Below are 16,620 nucleotides of genomic sequence, written 5' to 3' on the forward strand. Positions count from 1 at the left end.
TTTTGACTGCCACCCCATAAGGGACTCCAAGTCAGAACCACTAAGCTGCTCCTGGATCTCCAATACAGAGATACTATGAGTTAAGAAATATCTTTTGTTTTAAGCCACTAAGTTTTGGGGATAGTTGATTGTGTGGCAAAAAATAAATACAATTGTAAATGGAAGGACAGCATGGTTAAGTGAAGGACCTCACAGCTTATAGCTAGTAGTGATGATCCAAGTATTGGAACCCAGGCATTCTGATTCTATAGTCCACATGTTCAACCACCATGCTATAAAGGAGGTCAAGATCCTGTCTCAAGTAATTGCCACATTCTAATTCACTGTCAGCATAGTGAGTACGATCTGTCCTTGGCTATTAAACTGGCTGGTCTTGCTCCATCAGAAGGTCATGTTCTAGGCAGCCACTGACCTTGTTTTTAAGTCCTTATTCTGCCCCAGGTTTGTTCCACCATAGAGTGGATATCTATCTTACCAGTATGTCTTTTTCCATTCCTTTGGGCTTCTGCTCATCCCCATTTCCAATCACGTAATTCTGATAAAGTTGCCAATTATTGTACTCTTCTTGCCCCATAGGTCGGTATGTGAATTAACCTGGCCAATCATAGAGTACTATCACTGACTGACTACTGTAATTGGGCCAAAATTAGAGCATATGATCTACAATCAGCCAAGCAGAGCCTTTCCCTGTGATTTATATTATATTATGTTATAATATATTATATTTTATATGTCCTTTGAGAGCTTGAATCTAGCCAACCCTGAGAGCAATTCCATCCTTTTCTAATCTATGTGAGTCAATAAATTCTTTGTTTTAAATCAGTTTGAGTTGAGTTTTATCACTCACCCTTAAGTTATGACTAGTATGAAGAGTCTGTTCTAGCTTTTGGAATATGGTAGATCTCTCCCATTCTCCATAAGCAACAGTGGTTCTATGTCATTTGGAGAATCTGGAACAGAACTGTCCATTGGTTGGGTCAACCTTCCCACAGAGGATTAAGAACCTTCCCTTCATCCTTCAGGAAGCATCTGGCTTTTCTGGAAGCCAGTGATGGTCTGGAGGCAAGCTCAAAATAGAACAGTGTTATGACGGATGGGTAGCTCAGTCACTCAGTTTAAAACCTTAGTCATGTCTGTATCCTTTCTTTCCTTAGTTGCTCACCCCTCCCCCAACTCTTAACACACACACACACACACACACACACACACACACACACACATCCTGTTAGTCATCAAGTCCTGTTGATTTGGATCAAATGCTTAATGGAACTAAGTGGAGTGACCATAAAGAAAGTTGGTGGCTGGCGGGGTTCTTCCTTGCAAATCCAGTTTTTCTTCTTCATTTCTACTGCCACCTCGATGGACTATAGCAGTTCGTCTCCCTACCTCTAACCTCAACCCCTGAAGTCCATTTCTCCTATCTCTTCTAGAATTTGTTTTCTAAAGCACACTTTTGATTGGTACATGCTTTTGATGGATTTAAAAGTCTTCTCCAGTTTTTCACTACTGGCTTGTTAAATTGCAAACCATTCCAGACTCTCCATAAATTGACCCACATTTGCTATCCAATGTCCTATGACCTTGATGGATAAGTCTTCTAGTCTTCCAGCACCCCTCCCATTGCAGCAGCACCTACCACCTACTCTTACCTCTTTCTCTAAATAAAATACTATCCTTCCTTTCCAATAAGTCTTCAAGATCCATTTCAGTTCTATCTCCTTCATAAAATAATCTCTGAACATGTCACTCCACAGTGAATACCCTTTTCTGTGAACTCTGGAACAATTGTTGTCTAGACAAGTCCCCCCACCCCCCAAGTGTGCTCACATTCCCAAGGAGAATTTGGCCAGTACAAGTCAAATTTTTGGTGTTTTTATAAAACTACTGATTATATATTCAAATTTGTCTGAGCAGATTATTTCCGAACCCAGTTTCTTTCTTGTCTTCTACTTCCAAATTACATCCTCATGCTTTGGTGGCGCGTTTGTTCCAAAGTACAAATTAAGGATCATTAAGATTTGTTTTGTGACCTACAGATTAAGAACTGTTTATTATTAATGTTATTATTTAAAACCATAACCATTGGGAAAGTGGTATGAAAAGGGGAGAGGACTGCTGTAACAATTTCTACAGTTTTTAAATGAACTATATTTTGTTATTTCTACACACTCACTCTTCCCCTTCCCCTCATTGTTTTAATATGGGATTTTAACTAGCAATTGTATAAAATCTGTTGTATTGGCATAGCCTGACAAACATTCATTGTGTACTCACTCTCTGCCAGGAATAGTGATAGATGCTTGCGATACAAAGATAAACAAGCCCCTGCAGGAAGCAGAAGAGTTTTCCAGATGGAGTCCATGTGGAAGGACATTCTAGGCAGAGGGAACAGCATATGCAAACTCATGTGTCCTAGGAGACAGACATGAAAACTCTGTGGTTCAGATTCTGAGCAATTTTTTTTTTTTTAAATTTGGTGACTTTTAAAAGTCTGATAGCCACTAGATTAAACCCTCCCTGTCATACACTCTCCTCCACCGTCTTTCTCTCCACAAGGGCAGTTCAGGGTCCAGATTCAGACACTATCTTTATTGGGTTCCACTGCTATAGGCCACTTCATATATACATTGATATCTGTTTAATTCTTATTTCACTTTAGGTAGTTGTCACTATCCTCAATTTAGAAATGAGTAAAGTGACTTGTCTAAAGTCTCACAAATAGGAAAAGGAGGAAGGATGTGAATTATGTCCACTTCTCATCTGGAGAAAGTGACCAACTGGGCATTTTTCGTGCTGGGATGAGAAAGACCTTACTTTCAAGTTCAGAACAGCCTGTCTCCCCAGATTCTGAATTAACCGTATCACTTGTAGAGAGAAGCCTTTAAAAGGAAGGGTGACTGACCATTTATCCAGGGTGTTGGTAGGAAGAGATTTTGAGGAGTTTGTACTTGAGAATGCTTCTCCAGTTCTGTGAGCTCTGGAGCTTGGTGCAGAGTAGGTACTCCTATATGTTGAATGACTGAAGCCTGTTCACATGCCTGTGGCTAGTCTCTCCTCTTGGATTCAAAGCCCTTCGTGGGCAGGGTCTCGGTTGTGCCTGTCTAGGGACACTGTGTAGTTGAGTAGGCTTTGGAAAATGTTTTGAGTACTGGGTGAGTGAATGAATGGAGTACGGGGTGGGGGGCGGCTGTTGATGGGAGGCCACGGCGGGCTCTGAAGACTTCCCAGGGTTTAATAGGGTGCCGCGTTGGGGCCTCTGTATGGGCCATGTCTTTCCTCCTCCCCCGGGCCTCCACGTCTTACAAACCAGACTGGAGGGAGGGGCTATGCAGACAGGGAGGGGCTGCGGAGCCCCGAGGGGCCAGGTCTCCTAGTGCGGCGCCCACTCCCTCCACGGGTTGGGTGGGGTGGGGGGGAACTGGAAGAGGTGAGGCCCCGGGCCGGCTGAGCCCAGCTGGGGCCCCTTCCCCGAGACCTGCCACCGCAGCTTCTACCTGCCTCCCCAGCCGCCCCTTCGCTGCCCCGGGCCGGGTGCGCCCGGCGGGCACCTGGTCCGCCACCCCCGGGGGGCCCCCGCCGCCGCCTCCCGAGCCGGCCCGGGTCGGCGGGGCGGGCCCGAGCGCTCCGCGGCTCCGGGACCGGTCCCCCGGGGCGCGGCCGGGCAGCCGCCCCCGCCCCCCCTCCCCGGGGGCCGGGCCGGGCTCCCGGGGGGCGGGGACTCGCCCAGTGGCAGCAGCGTCCGGGCCGGCGGCGGGCGCGGGGCGGCTTCCTGCAGGCGGCGCCGGGGCGAGCCGTTGCCCGCTGCAGCCACCGCCGCCGGGTCGCCGGGTCGCGGGGGCCGCGGCGCTCGGGCCGCGTCGGTGCCTCCCGGGCGCGCTGCGCGGCCGTCGCTGCTGCCCGCGCTCGTGCCGCCGCCGCCGCCGCCGCCGCCGCCGCTGCCGGTTACGCCAGCCCCGCCGCCGCCCGCTCTGATTCTGCGCATAGGCAGCCCCCAAGCCTGTCATTCTGCAAAAACACAGTTTACTCAACACACCACACACACACTCACACACACACGCGCGCACACACACGCGCACACTGGCCCCCTCGCGCACACGCACGGAGGGCGCGAGCGAGCAGACGCGCACACCCGGCGAGCCAAGTTCCGCAGCCTGGCATGGCTTCTGGGGACCTTTACGAGGTACGGGGACGCGGGGGCGCGGCCGGCCCCGGCCCGCGGGCGGCGGGCGGCGGCGGGCGGCGGGGACCGGGCCGGGGCCGGGGCCGGGCGCGAGCCGGAGTTGCCGAGCTCGCGGCGGCGGCGGCGGCGGCGGCGGCCGGAGGGTGGCGGGGGCCGGGCGCGCCTCCCGCCCGCCGCCCGCCCGCCCTCCCGCGGCGCCCGCGCCCGCTCCCTCTTTCTCTTTCTCTCGCACACACACTCTCTTACTCCATCTACTTTGCGGCCTTGGAGGGGAAGGAGGAAGCCGGGCGGAGCCGGGGCGGGGGAGGTAGCGGTCCCGGGGAGGTGTTTCTCGCCCGACGAGCCGCCTCGAGTGCAGAAAGTACAGGTAAAAGTCGGCGCCGGACGTGCCGGGAATGCGGGGGGCCGCGCGGCGGCCGGCGGGGGTGCGGGGCGGGGGGTGCGCGGCCCGGGCTGGGCCGGGGGGCGCAGGAGAGGAGGGGGGCGGGCGTGGGAGCCGAGCCCAGCCCCGGCGAGGCGGGGTCCGGGGCGGTGGAGGGAGTCTGCGAGGGGGGCATCCGGGTTGGGGTTAGGGAGACACCCGCCACGCCGATCCCCGGGGCCACCGGGCCGCCGCCTCCCTCCCCCCACCTGCTGCCCCCGCCACCGGCTCGGAAGCCCTCCAGGCCGGGGCGTGGGGGCGGTCCTTGCGGGTGTCGTGCTCGCTGGGGGCGAGAGGGGGCGCTGCAGAGGGCCCTGTGTGGAAGGAAGGAGAACATGGAAGTCGGAGGTGGGTGGTAACATGTTGCTGGAGGACCTGGGATGTGAGCCCTGCTCCCGACACTCTGCGTCACCCTCAGTGGATACCTGTCTCCAGGTCCACCCAGGTAGTGGCCAGCCTCGGAGACTTTGAGAGCGTCTTAAAAGTGGTCAAGGAAGATGTTAGTCTGGCATCTGTGAAACAATGGAGGAATAGCTGTGGCCTCCGGGAGCTGGGTTGTAGCTAGCTCTGGACACAACTGTTCCAGCTTTTGGGTTCCCAACAAGTGGACAAAATGAGAAACAAGTCCCACTTCCTGGGGAGAATGCCTCCAAAACGGTGGTAGTCCCAAGATGAGGGGGTCAGAGTAAGGAAGCTAAGAGACCGGCCATCCTCAACCAGAAGGCCCACTGATCCTCCAAGAAACCAGCATCAATGCTTGGCCTGGACCTGTACTCCCTAAATAAATAAGTCTGTGAACACTAGCCCTGCTTCCCAAGGCTCCTGACTAAATTGAGATGAGCACCCCCAAAGGGTGAAATTAACCTAATGGGTAAGAAACTGTAGGGGTGATTCACCCTCAGGAGACTATAGGGGTGATTCACCTACCATGAGCTTTTCCTTGTGGGCCTATGGGTGGCTGAAACTTTTCAGATGGTAGATTTGCTGGCTGTTGTGAGAGGAGAATGGAGAAAGGCAAGTTAGCCTCTTGGCGTCTGGGGTCTTTTGGATGATGCTGGACTTGGGGAGACCCAGTCATGGACTGCTACCAACCAGTGGGTTCAGATGGGACAGATGGGTGTTCTCACCACTCCCTGAAAGAATGCTGCAAACCGACCTCTTCTCAACCCTTCTGCCCTCCTCATCCTTATGCTAATAAAGAAGGTGAAGTTCGGTGGGAATCTGGTGAAGAACTTTGACAGATCATGGCCAATGCCTCATGCAGGCACTTTGGTCTGTTTCAAGATGGCGGAGCAATGTCTGAAACCCAAAGTTGAAGCACAGTAAATTGTGAGGTCTGATTGAGCTTTTACAAGTAGAACCAGCACTATTAGGACATTGGTCAAGAGTAGATACTCTTCAGGGGCAAATTTCATTTCCTGAGAGGTGTGGATTTTTCTACCTATTGATACTGAGTCAAGCTAGAGCTGCCAGCATTGTCTAGGTGCGTTGTGAAGGCCTTAAGAGGCTATCAGGAGCTGTCAGTATTTCTACACTTGAAGTTTGGAACTTTTGAACCTTCTGGGGCTAATTTCTTGTTTAATGTTCACCTGAAACTATCCTCCTTAACATTGGTAATTATAATCTGTTAAGGGGAATTTTCACACTGGCCTTGAAACTATCTTAGCACCTCAAGAGTTTTTACTCGAGTTCGATGAACAGGACAATAATAATAGTTACTTATGTAATAGTAGGTAATTGTACTAGGTGTAAAATAGTTTTCCCATAGCGGATTATTTGCATCATCATTACTAAAAGGGCTAACTTGCATTATGAGAATGTAACCAATGTTAACATTTTTATGGCCTGTGTCTACATTATATAACATACACTGAAGAATTTAATTTGTTGTTCAAGTTCAGCTTTAAAAACAATTATGTGCTGAGAACTTTCCATTAGCATATATATTTCTCACTGTAAAATTGTTGTGTGAGTAAAAAAATAGGATGTTGATTTAAGGAAAGATCTTGGAATATCTAGTTATGTTGACCTTGAAAGACAAAAAGAAAAAAAAACTGATCATATTCTTAATTATGGTATTACACTACTTAACTATCCTATTCAAGTTTATATAAGATGGCTTCTTATAAGCTCTAATCAAGAAACCATACCTTGATTGGGCTAAGAACGATTATATTTGTAACTGATCTATTTTGTGTCTGTGTGTCTACTGACATTATCCTTGACCCTTTATAGCGAAGATATGATTTGGATTATAGAGATTCTTCATATTATCTTTGGTGCTTCAGATAATTAAATTGTAGAGCATAAACCTTCCTCAGATAGTATTTTCTTTTTAAGGAATAGGTTCTGATTTTAAAAATGTCAGAAAATAAAAACTTTATGTAATGGCACTCCTCAATCATAATGAGAAATAAGGAATCAAGCTCCCTTTCCAAAATTTTGGATCTTGATAGGTGATTCTACTTTGTTCCCCTGTAGAAGAGTTCTCATCATCTTCTGGTGTTTTATAGTTGTCACCTATAGAAGGGTGATCTTAAATATTGGCTGATTGTGTCCAGGTATCTGGATACAATATGAAATTCTTACCCAGATGCTCTGGTCTACATTCTGCTAGACGTAAGGGTCTTGAAGTGGCCGTCTGTGAGCAGGTCTGGGCTGTCTATTTATTTTGCTTTGTCTCCATGCTAGATAAGAAAAGTGGACTTGAGTATCTTTTAGATGGTACATGAGATCTCTGGTTTGTGCTTGTCCCAGTGCTCCTTATTACCATGTGCCCATTCTTAACTTTACTTATCTGGCTTCAGCAAGCGTTAGAGTTTGCAACCCCAGGAATAGAGTTGATCATTCACTAAGATGTTTGGGTTTCAGAAAGACATAATCAGGGAGTAAGGAGCCCCATCCTCTGGTCTAGTCCCTCTGTGTCCCTACCTCCTTGCACATTCAAATACTTGTTGACAGAATCAGTGAACAGAAGACTGAATTAGGCATATATAAAGTGCCGTGGCTGACCTTTGTTATCCTTGTACTGAGTGTTCACCTCCTGTTCTCTTTTCGTCCTCAGCTTGTGATCACTCAGTGGTGGTAACACCATGTGTATGGGTGGCTCTCAGTTCTCTTCTGAAAGGAAGTGTGGCCGAGTGCCTTTCCCGAGAGCCAGACTGTTACTCATTAGAACCACTGAATGCAACTAAGCTTCAACCATGTGGCTTTCCATGTGGCTGTTGCGTTGTATTGTACACCCCCTCCCTTGTGATTAGCTGACAGTTGTGGAGGAGGTCTCTCTCTCTCCTTTGGCAGAATTGTTCAAAGAGAATGTTGTATGTCTGTAGACAAAGTCAGTATTAGTTGAGATGGACTTGACAGTAGTAGTTCCTTGTGTGTTTCTCAACAGTTTTTATGTACACCCCAGAGTTCTTTCTTACAAGGATGAAATGTGCCAGTGTGTCTTTTTTGGGGAAGGGGGTTGATAAACTTGCATACATCCATATCTAATATATATATGTGTGTGATTATGTGTATGTGTGTGTACTTGTGAAAATATTGCCTTCCTTTCATTCCCAGTAAGATAAATAACAATAATAATAGGATAATTTTAGTTTTGTTGAAAGAAATTTATTTTCATTAAAAATCGACTCTGCTACAGTGGTGACCATAGGCATTTCCACCCTTGTATTCTGCAAAATCATTCACTAAAAATATTGGAAAATATGGACTTATGGGAAAAATGGGATTGAGGCAGAATGTTGAAAACTTACAGAATTTTGTGAGAGTGAATTTTGGGCTTATGCGCCCTCTCTGTAGATTGAAGGGGGGCATTTGTTTCTAATAGACATGATTTTCATCAAAATTACATCAGGCCTGGGGTATAGGCATCTTCGTTCATCTTTATTGGGAGAAATGTTTTCATAGCTTCTTCATCTGCAACTTGTAGGTTCACCAGGCAGGTTAGCCTAGTAGAGAGTGTAGTGATTCTCAGAGATACAGCCTGCCACTCCTATTGTTAAAGGAAGGCACTGGAGTGCATTCCCAGTTTTGTTCAAGGTCCTCATGCATCATTAAACCTTTCTGTTTCTTTGTGAGGGTGCATTGCTAGATTGCTTCAGAATATTAACAAGCTAGGAAAAATAACACAAGAATCAACATAACTTACTTCTTATACTAACATCATTTCCCTATTTACCAGTGACACCTGAGGTTAATTCCCATCCAACATGTAGTAGCCGAGTAGATGGTCAGTGATAGAACTTTTCCGTACCAGTATTTGAAGAAATAGATATCTTTAAAGAGAATATATCGGTTGAGTTGAATTGACTCTTTGGTACATAGTAGGCACCTGGTGAATATTGAATGGGAACTATGATTCTCCTGTCTTTTGAAAGTTATTTCAAATTATCCCCTGGGAGTAGATATCAGCTTGTTTTTGGATAGACTTTTATGCTAAGTCACACTCTTCATTGGATAAGATCATTTCTTCAGGAGTTTCAACTGTCCTTGAAAGAAGTTTATACAGCTCCTTGTAATCTGGCCAATTGCTAAGGCATGGTTCAGGCATGGTGATTAGCCAAGATCTTAAGGATTAGAGACACACATTTCAATTCTAAAGTTATAGGTCTTTCTGTGTCTCTTGGATGTTGAGGAAGGGTATAGATGTGGCTGCATTCACAGCACCATCTTTGATTTGTTCATTGTATATTACTAGAACACCAAACATATTGCAGTCATTCAGGAAATGATTGTTTTCTGTAATTCCATAGTCTAGTGGAGATATAGTTAAGAAAATAGGCAGTTTACAGTGCAACGGGTAAAGTGTCAATACAGGGGAAGATGGGGCTCTCTTCGGAGGATGGGAGGAATCCAGCCTTGGGGAAGTGGAAGGCTTCTTAGGAGAGGTGGTGGCCACTGAGGAGCGTAAGGAGATGAGCTGTACCCACCCCTCATCCCCTCGAATTGAGAGAAAGGCAGGGGATAGCTCTTTGGTTTTTGTTTTGGTCCATTAGGTAAATAGTGGAGCTAGTCATGGAGAGAGGGAGCCTAGGAAGAAGCATTGATTGAAAGCAGTGGAGTGGTGGCAAGGACAGTGAGTTCAGAGTGCTTCTGGAACATCAGGGCATAGAGGTCCACAGCAGTAGTCAGGGGAGCCTGAAGCTCAGAAGGAGCACCTCCTGTGGGATTTTGGGAGTTATTAGTGTGTAGACCATCATTAAAGCCAAAGGACGCTGTGTAAACACGAGGTGGGTCCAGTGATGGAATACTGGAGAAAACAGACATTTAAGGGGCAGAGGAGGAGAAAGAAGTGATACCAGATTTACAAGGAATAGCAAGAGAGGTAGAAGGCAAAACAAGAGGCTTTGCTTTTATGGAAGGCAGTGGGAAACTGTATTTCAAGGAAGAAGGTATGGTTTGCAGTGTCCTTCGGATTTAATAAGCAGAAAGTCATTGGTAACCTTAGGGGGCACCTTAGGGAGCACCCCCAGATGTGTTGGTGGGTGAGGGAGGGCCTGGTTCAAGTGTGATGATGAGCAAGGGGGTGTGGGGAGTGTGGGTTCAGAGCCATCATGTGTAGGCAACACTTTTTTTTTTTTTTTTTTTTTTTTTTTAAAGATTTTATTTATTCATTTGACAGAGAGAAATCACAAGTAGATGGTGAGGCAGGCAGAGAGAGAAAGAGAGAGGGAAGCAGGCTCCCTGCTGAGCAGAGAGCCCGATGCGGGACTCGATCCCAGGACCCTGAGATCATGACCTGAGCTGAAGGCAGCGGCTTAACCCACTGAGCCACCCAGGCGCCCCACACTTTTTTTTTTTTTAAAGATTTTATTTACTTATGTGTCAGAGAGAGAGAGCAAGCGAGCACAAGCAGGGGGAGCAGCAGGTAGAGCAGGCAGAGGGAGAAGCAGGCTTCCCACTGAGCAAGGAGCCCGATGCAGGACTTGACCCCAGGACCTTGAGATCATCACCTGAGCTGAAGGCAACCACTTAACCAACTGAGCCACCCGAGCGTCCCTGTAGGCAACACTTTTAAGAATCTTGGGTGTGATTGTGTGGAGAGAGTGAATGTGATATCCAGGGGCGAAGTGGGAGAATGGGTCAGCCGTCTCCATTCCACTGGTTCCCACAGGGCTCTGCTACTTTGGATGACTTGGATATCAACTGTCATGTAGACTGTGGGTTATCGGACTTGCATTCCTGGAAGAAGGGATTTTCCATAAACCCTACAAACACCTCTCCTGCTCACCTATGGCAGTGGGGTCTGGCATCTTCAGTAATTTTAACTGGAGAAAAAAGTAGAACATATATAATGTAGTGATACCGAGCCTTTCAACAGATCATGGTCAAGGAAAAGATCTTGCTAAATTGAGGACAAAGAGATAAAGTTCTTCATTAAGGGTTTTTCATAACAGCATTTTTCTGAGAGGAGAGGATGGTAGATCACCAAGGTGCTAGAGGTCAATGGGCGTGTAGAGTTTTAGGGGTCAGCCCACCTGGCTCCAGACCCCAGTTATTCTGTCAAATGCCAATGTAGCTCTTGCCATGAGGCTATTTTGTAAATGTGATTGAAGTCCCTAATCAGTTGAATTTAAGGGAGATTATTCTAGATCATCTTGGTGGGCCTGATTCAGCCAGAACTGAAGCCTACCTGAAGAAGAAAAAATCCCACCCCTGGATAGCAGCTGCAGTTGGGAAGAGTTCCAGCTTGCCCTCCCCAATGGCCTGTGCTGCAGACTTTGGATGGGCCTGGCCCCCTGTACCCCCCACTCTCACTGCCACTGCATAAGCCAGTTCCTTGCCATCTATCTCTTAATGTATAAATCCTAGTGGTTCCTCTTTCTTGACTGTATCCTGATCGATATAGCCAGGTTTCTGGTCCACACGCTGCCACCAGGTAACAGTGTGCTCCTATCTGTGCCCTTCAGGTTTTTTCAAACTGGATGGCTTCTGCTCTACAGGGAGGTCTCTTCTGTTTTGGAAATCTCCTCCTGATTGTGCCTGTTACTTCACATAAACCACACTTACTAAGGAGTGTCATCGTCTTACTTGTCTCCATGTGGGAAGAGCTTCAGGAACCCTGCCAGGCCTTGGTGTTCGGGCCCGTGGGGCTTGTTCCTGAGCATGGCACACACACTGCCGTGCCAGGAATTCCCCAACCAAGGGGCCACCACCCTATTCACAGTTTCTTGACCAGGGAATTTTTCTCTCTGATTTTCATTTCCTGGTCTTCTAGTCCAGAGTTTTAAAAATTACGTTTCAACAGGTCTTGCTAACAGGCCATGGAGCTTATGCAAGTTCTGGATTTGAAGTTTATTTAAAAATAGTCCTTTGTTTAATAATCTACCAATCAAGTATTTATTATTTGTCAACAGTGTGCCTAGAAACATGCCAGGTGTTGGAGCTGCAGCCACAAGTGTCTTTTAAGCTGTTGTTCAGAGTGTGATAAAAGCCTCACACTCACATATGGTTATATACCACACTTTTAACACATTGGAGTGTTCAGTACATTAAAACGAGCAGCCAGGTCAACTATTTTTGTGTGAGTAGACCTCAGAATACAGCTTTTCCTGCCGTCTCTGGACATGTATTTGAACTTCTGGTAAATGCACTGTTTTAGGAATGTTGTAGGTCAGCAATGTTCTTGAAAAAAAATTCGGGCCTGTTCATATCTCCTCACATACAATTACACAGGCAAATACGCTTTACAGCACAGTGTACCCCACTCACTTAAAAACCACTCAAGGTTCAAATAATTGTGGTTGGTGAATGTTCTAGTCATGGTGTAATAATCATTGTATGATAACTGACCATCTAATGCTCTACCCCATTATATTATGAAAAAAAGAGAGTGTTGGGGACTTAGTGAGAGTTCTACATCATTCTGCCCTGACTTTTTAATTTGAGAGAAGGAACATGAGTAACTGTTATGTGTTAGAGGGTCAGCCACAAAGCAAGCATTTCCTTTGTTTCTTCTTTCAGGCTTCAGGATCTGTTAGAATGCAGAATACCCTGAGATTAAAATACAAGATCATAAAAACAAAGCAAGCCAAACCTGATACCACTTACAACCACTTTTCTTAGCAAGTCAAAGATTGTTTTCCTATTTACAAGCAAACCAAGTGCAGAAGTTGTTGGGGCTGTAACAGGAAAATAGCGAACAGTCTTCGACCCCATTGACAAATTGCATTATTAATCAAAATTGGCATTTTTGTTCTCATGAGTTAGTTCAGTGATAAGAAAGTGGTGTAAGTCAAATTTACGAAAGGTATCTACACTAAGAAATTTTTGCACCTATCTGATTTTATGTGTTAGGTTTCCTGGAACTGTCTTTGTTCAGGAAAAGGGTTCCCTAGCGGAGTTCTAGCATTTTCCGCAAGGCACCAAGCTCTGTGAGGGCAGGACCATGTCTGTATTAGTCGTGATGGCATTCCCAGCCTGTGGCCCTTTACTGGGTACATGGTAGTTCCTCAGTAAGTATTTGTTGAATGAATGATTGGAAATGTTGGAAACCTATGCTCTTTGGCCCCTTGCCTTTCTCCTGAGTGAGCTTTCTTAACTGCTTGCTGTAGGATTTTCCTCTAAGATGATTCCTACAGATTGCCCTTGACATTCAAGATTCCATTTTTGCCTTCCACCACATCTTGTGTAGATTTATTAGGTAACAAAAGTCCCTTAAAGGACACTGGAACATTCAAGGCATTGTCCCTCATGATGAGTGACGACTGGATTGCGAGTGGCCATTCTCTGATGGGGCGTGTGACAGAGCCACTTTCGCACCGACACACACAAAACTGTGGTTTGCAGCTGCCTCTGCTACTTGCAGCGCTGCCTCCTGGCCCCGCTCCAGCCTCGTGGCTTGGCCTACTTTGATATACACCGTCCGTTTGACATTGAGCCGCCTGGCCCCAAACTCAGAAACGGAGACTTCTATCCAGAGGGTGTCCTGAAGAAGGCTCCCGGGAGAAACACGTGGAAGGAAGTGTGGAAGGGAAGACGGGACAGCTGGACAAGCTGACCTGCAGTGAGGTCACAACCGAGGTCTCACCTGATGCTGTGGAAGGTTCTTCTTCAGAAATGTCCTACGTGGGGGGCAGGGAACTGGGCCCTCATCATCCAGTCGCTGCCAGCCAGCTGTCCCACGGCGGGGTGGGGACGGGTGGGGAGTGTTTTCTTGCGCTGGGCAGTTCCCTGTGGCAGAGGGCATTTCCCTTCCGGGGACACATCTGTGAACCTTCTGCAGCAGAGATACCTAGATGAGCATCCCACATGTTTCCCCAATCTGGAAGCTGTGGGGATGGGCCCCGAGACCCTGACAAGGGGACCTGGGTGTAGTGGACGTGATCCCCTGCACCCTCAATTATCGCCATCCAGTGACTGGTGAGTCCCGCTCAGAGTCCTCCAGAATACACATTAGTCACCTTGCTTGTCTTTTAGGTTTTTGGTGCCTTGCTTGAAGACCTCATTTGTCATTTGCCAGCTTCTTGGGGCAGCCCGGGTCTCAAGTACCAACAGACTGGCCATGTATTGCAATCGTCCTTTGTTTTTCCATTGGGCATGTACCAGAGGGTCGCATGCGAGGAAGCACTTCAGATGCCATGCTTTCTGTTGGCTCCCCATCCCTTTCTCCTGGAACATTTTCCTTGACTGATTCTCCCACTCCTGGGTTGCCTCTGTGTCCTCACCTTCTGCTGCCTGTTTCTTCAACCTTGGAGATTCTTAGAGTTTTGACCTGAGGTTCTTCTCTCCTTGTGATGCAGTGACCGAATGGATGATTTCGAAGTCGCTGACACTTGCCTGGGTTTTCCCTCTCAACTCCAGAGCTACCCGTCTTACTCCATGGGGACTCTACACTCAAAATATCCAAACTTGAGCTAACATCTTCCTATGTAAATCTTGCTTCACCTTCTAGGTTCCTAGCCTCAGTAGAACCTCTGTCCATCATCTGTCCATCAGTCAATGGGATAGAAAGAGGGCCTCCCTTGTGCTGCCCAGACATCCTGTATCTTCTTTTGGATCAGCATCCTGTGTGTTTCCCAAATCTAACCTTTTCCCTTCATATTCTCTGTCTTCCTTGAATTCAGGAGGCAACTCCCACAACTCAGATCACTCCCAAACCTCTTAGCTCTTCTTGGTGCCTCTAGCCAAATTTTTCTCCATACTGTACCCATGAGGAACTTTCTTGAATACCAGTGTTGTCATATCTCACCTCCTGCTGGTTCTCCTCATACAGCTGTACTCTGTCTATAGATTTGTTCTTGGTTCCTGGAATGTTCCATGGACTCTCCTTTATTTGTACCATTTCAAATGACTGGGGTGCTCTCTGTTACCAACCCTGCCACCTTTTTGTTTGCTTAAATCCTGCTAAGCCTTTATGTCTCAGTTAGATCTTAACTCTTGGCAAACCTTCCCTGGCTCATCAGGGGTTTTCTTTGGGCTCCTGTAGGACCTCGTTCTTCCCTCATTATAGCACTTACTTCACTGTGTTATAATTTATCATTTTATTTTCTAAGTCTCCTACCAGGTTGTAAGTTTTGTGTGTGGGGGGGGGGCAGGGATTCTCTCTGTTTTGTTCTAGCTTTACACTCAGCCCAGTAGAGGGCTGAGTAATCACGGAATGACTGTATTCAGAACTTTCATTTACATGAAAGTTGACACTGCACGTGACAGTCTGTTTTGTATGAAGTTTGAAGGACTGTCAGTCTGTCGGTTTTCCTAAGGGCATAAAACTCTCAAGTCTGTTTTCTGTGTCTTTCATTGATCAATTATCAGTGGACATTGGTTTCTTTTTTTTTTTTTTTTTTAAATATTTTATTTATTTATTTGAGAGAGAGACAGTGAGAGAGAGCATGAGCGAGGAGAAGGTCAGAGAGAGAAACAGACTCCCCATGGAGCTGGGAGCCTGATGCGGGACTCGATCCCAGGAATCCAGGATCATGACCTGAGCCGAAGGCAGTCGTCCAACCAACTGAGCCACCCAGGCGTCCCGGACATTGGTTTCTTATAAGCAAAACTCATGGACAGTGTTTGGCTTTGTGTTATCAGCAAAGCTAATGCAGTTTTGTAGTCAAGGGGTTGCTGAATTTTGGGATTTGGTGGATGTTTTTAAGTCATCTGCTTAGTCTTGCCCCAACATCTCTGAGAACAAATCAAAAGTGAGGGTCTCTTTTGCTCTATTGAAGGAGACGAGTCCTTGAAAGGCGAAAACTGGCTATTTGCCTTCACGGCAATCAGAGTGTATCACACAGGAGATAGACAGTGTCTTGCTGGACTCTTCTGGAGAGCTGCCTTGAAAATCTTGATGTCATTGTTGCTTTCTTATGCAAGGCTTCCTAAAGGAGGCCAGTGAGGCTCAACACAGCCTTGAGTCTCGTTTCATTCTCTTGTTGATGAAGAATGGGGTTAGGACCCACTTCACCAGCTGATATCACAGGCCTTGACATTATGGGAAACACTTGATATCTAAACTTTGCCTGGAAACCCAAATTTATTTGTGAACTTTTGCTGGTTGAAAGGTGAGTGGGTAAGATTTTAGTTCTTGATGTTTACATTGATGTATTTGCTTGTCTGTGTTGCTACCTAAAACCACATTCACTTTGAAGACTATGGTACATGGGGATCTGTGAAACAGACTTTGGTAAGGGTCCTATAGTTAATAGGAAGAGGAAAGGAACCACACAGTGAATTTCTCAGGGATGCAAGCACATATGGATCTTCTTCAAATGATAGAGCTAATTTTCTCTCTGAATTGATGTGTATTTTGGTACTATGTAGAAAGTCATAGATTGTTTTCTTACCTTGGTCATCACATGTGGAAGAGATGGCAAAGTCTTAGATATCATGAGGCATTTCTGTTTTATTACCCCCGAGCCTCCCACTCTTGTGTGGCCATGTCTGTGGTATTGTGGAATTTCAGGGAACCTGGTGCAAATCCCATTTGCTTTTGATGTCATGAATTGGTATGTCTTTTGAAGAAATCTAATCTCTGATCCTGGCTGAAGCATAAAAAAGTTATTGAAGTATACCTTCCTAT

General features: G+C 46.7%; 1 protein-coding gene across 1 annotated transcript in view; it reads left to right on the forward strand.

The window, feature by feature from the left end:
- Nucleotides 1-3,738: 3,738 nt before the first annotated feature.
- The window catches only part of CDYL2 (chromodomain Y like 2), a 171,423-nt gene continuing 158,541 nt past the window's right edge, over nucleotides 3,739-16,620 (forward strand). The window contains exon 1 of the mRNA XM_059151598.1: nucleotides 3,739-4,180. Coding sequence (XP_059007581.1) covers nucleotides 4,157-4,180 — 24 coding nt within the window. The 5' untranslated portion in view covers nucleotides 3,739-4,156. The remainder of the gene's footprint in view (nucleotides 4,181-16,620) is intronic.

The sequence above is a fragment of the Mustela lutreola genome, chromosome 16, assembly GCF_030435805.1.
Source record: "Mustela lutreola isolate mMusLut2 chromosome 16, mMusLut2.pri, whole genome shotgun sequence".
Classification (NCBI taxonomy): Eukaryota; Metazoa; Chordata; class Mammalia; order Carnivora; family Mustelidae; genus Mustela; species Mustela lutreola.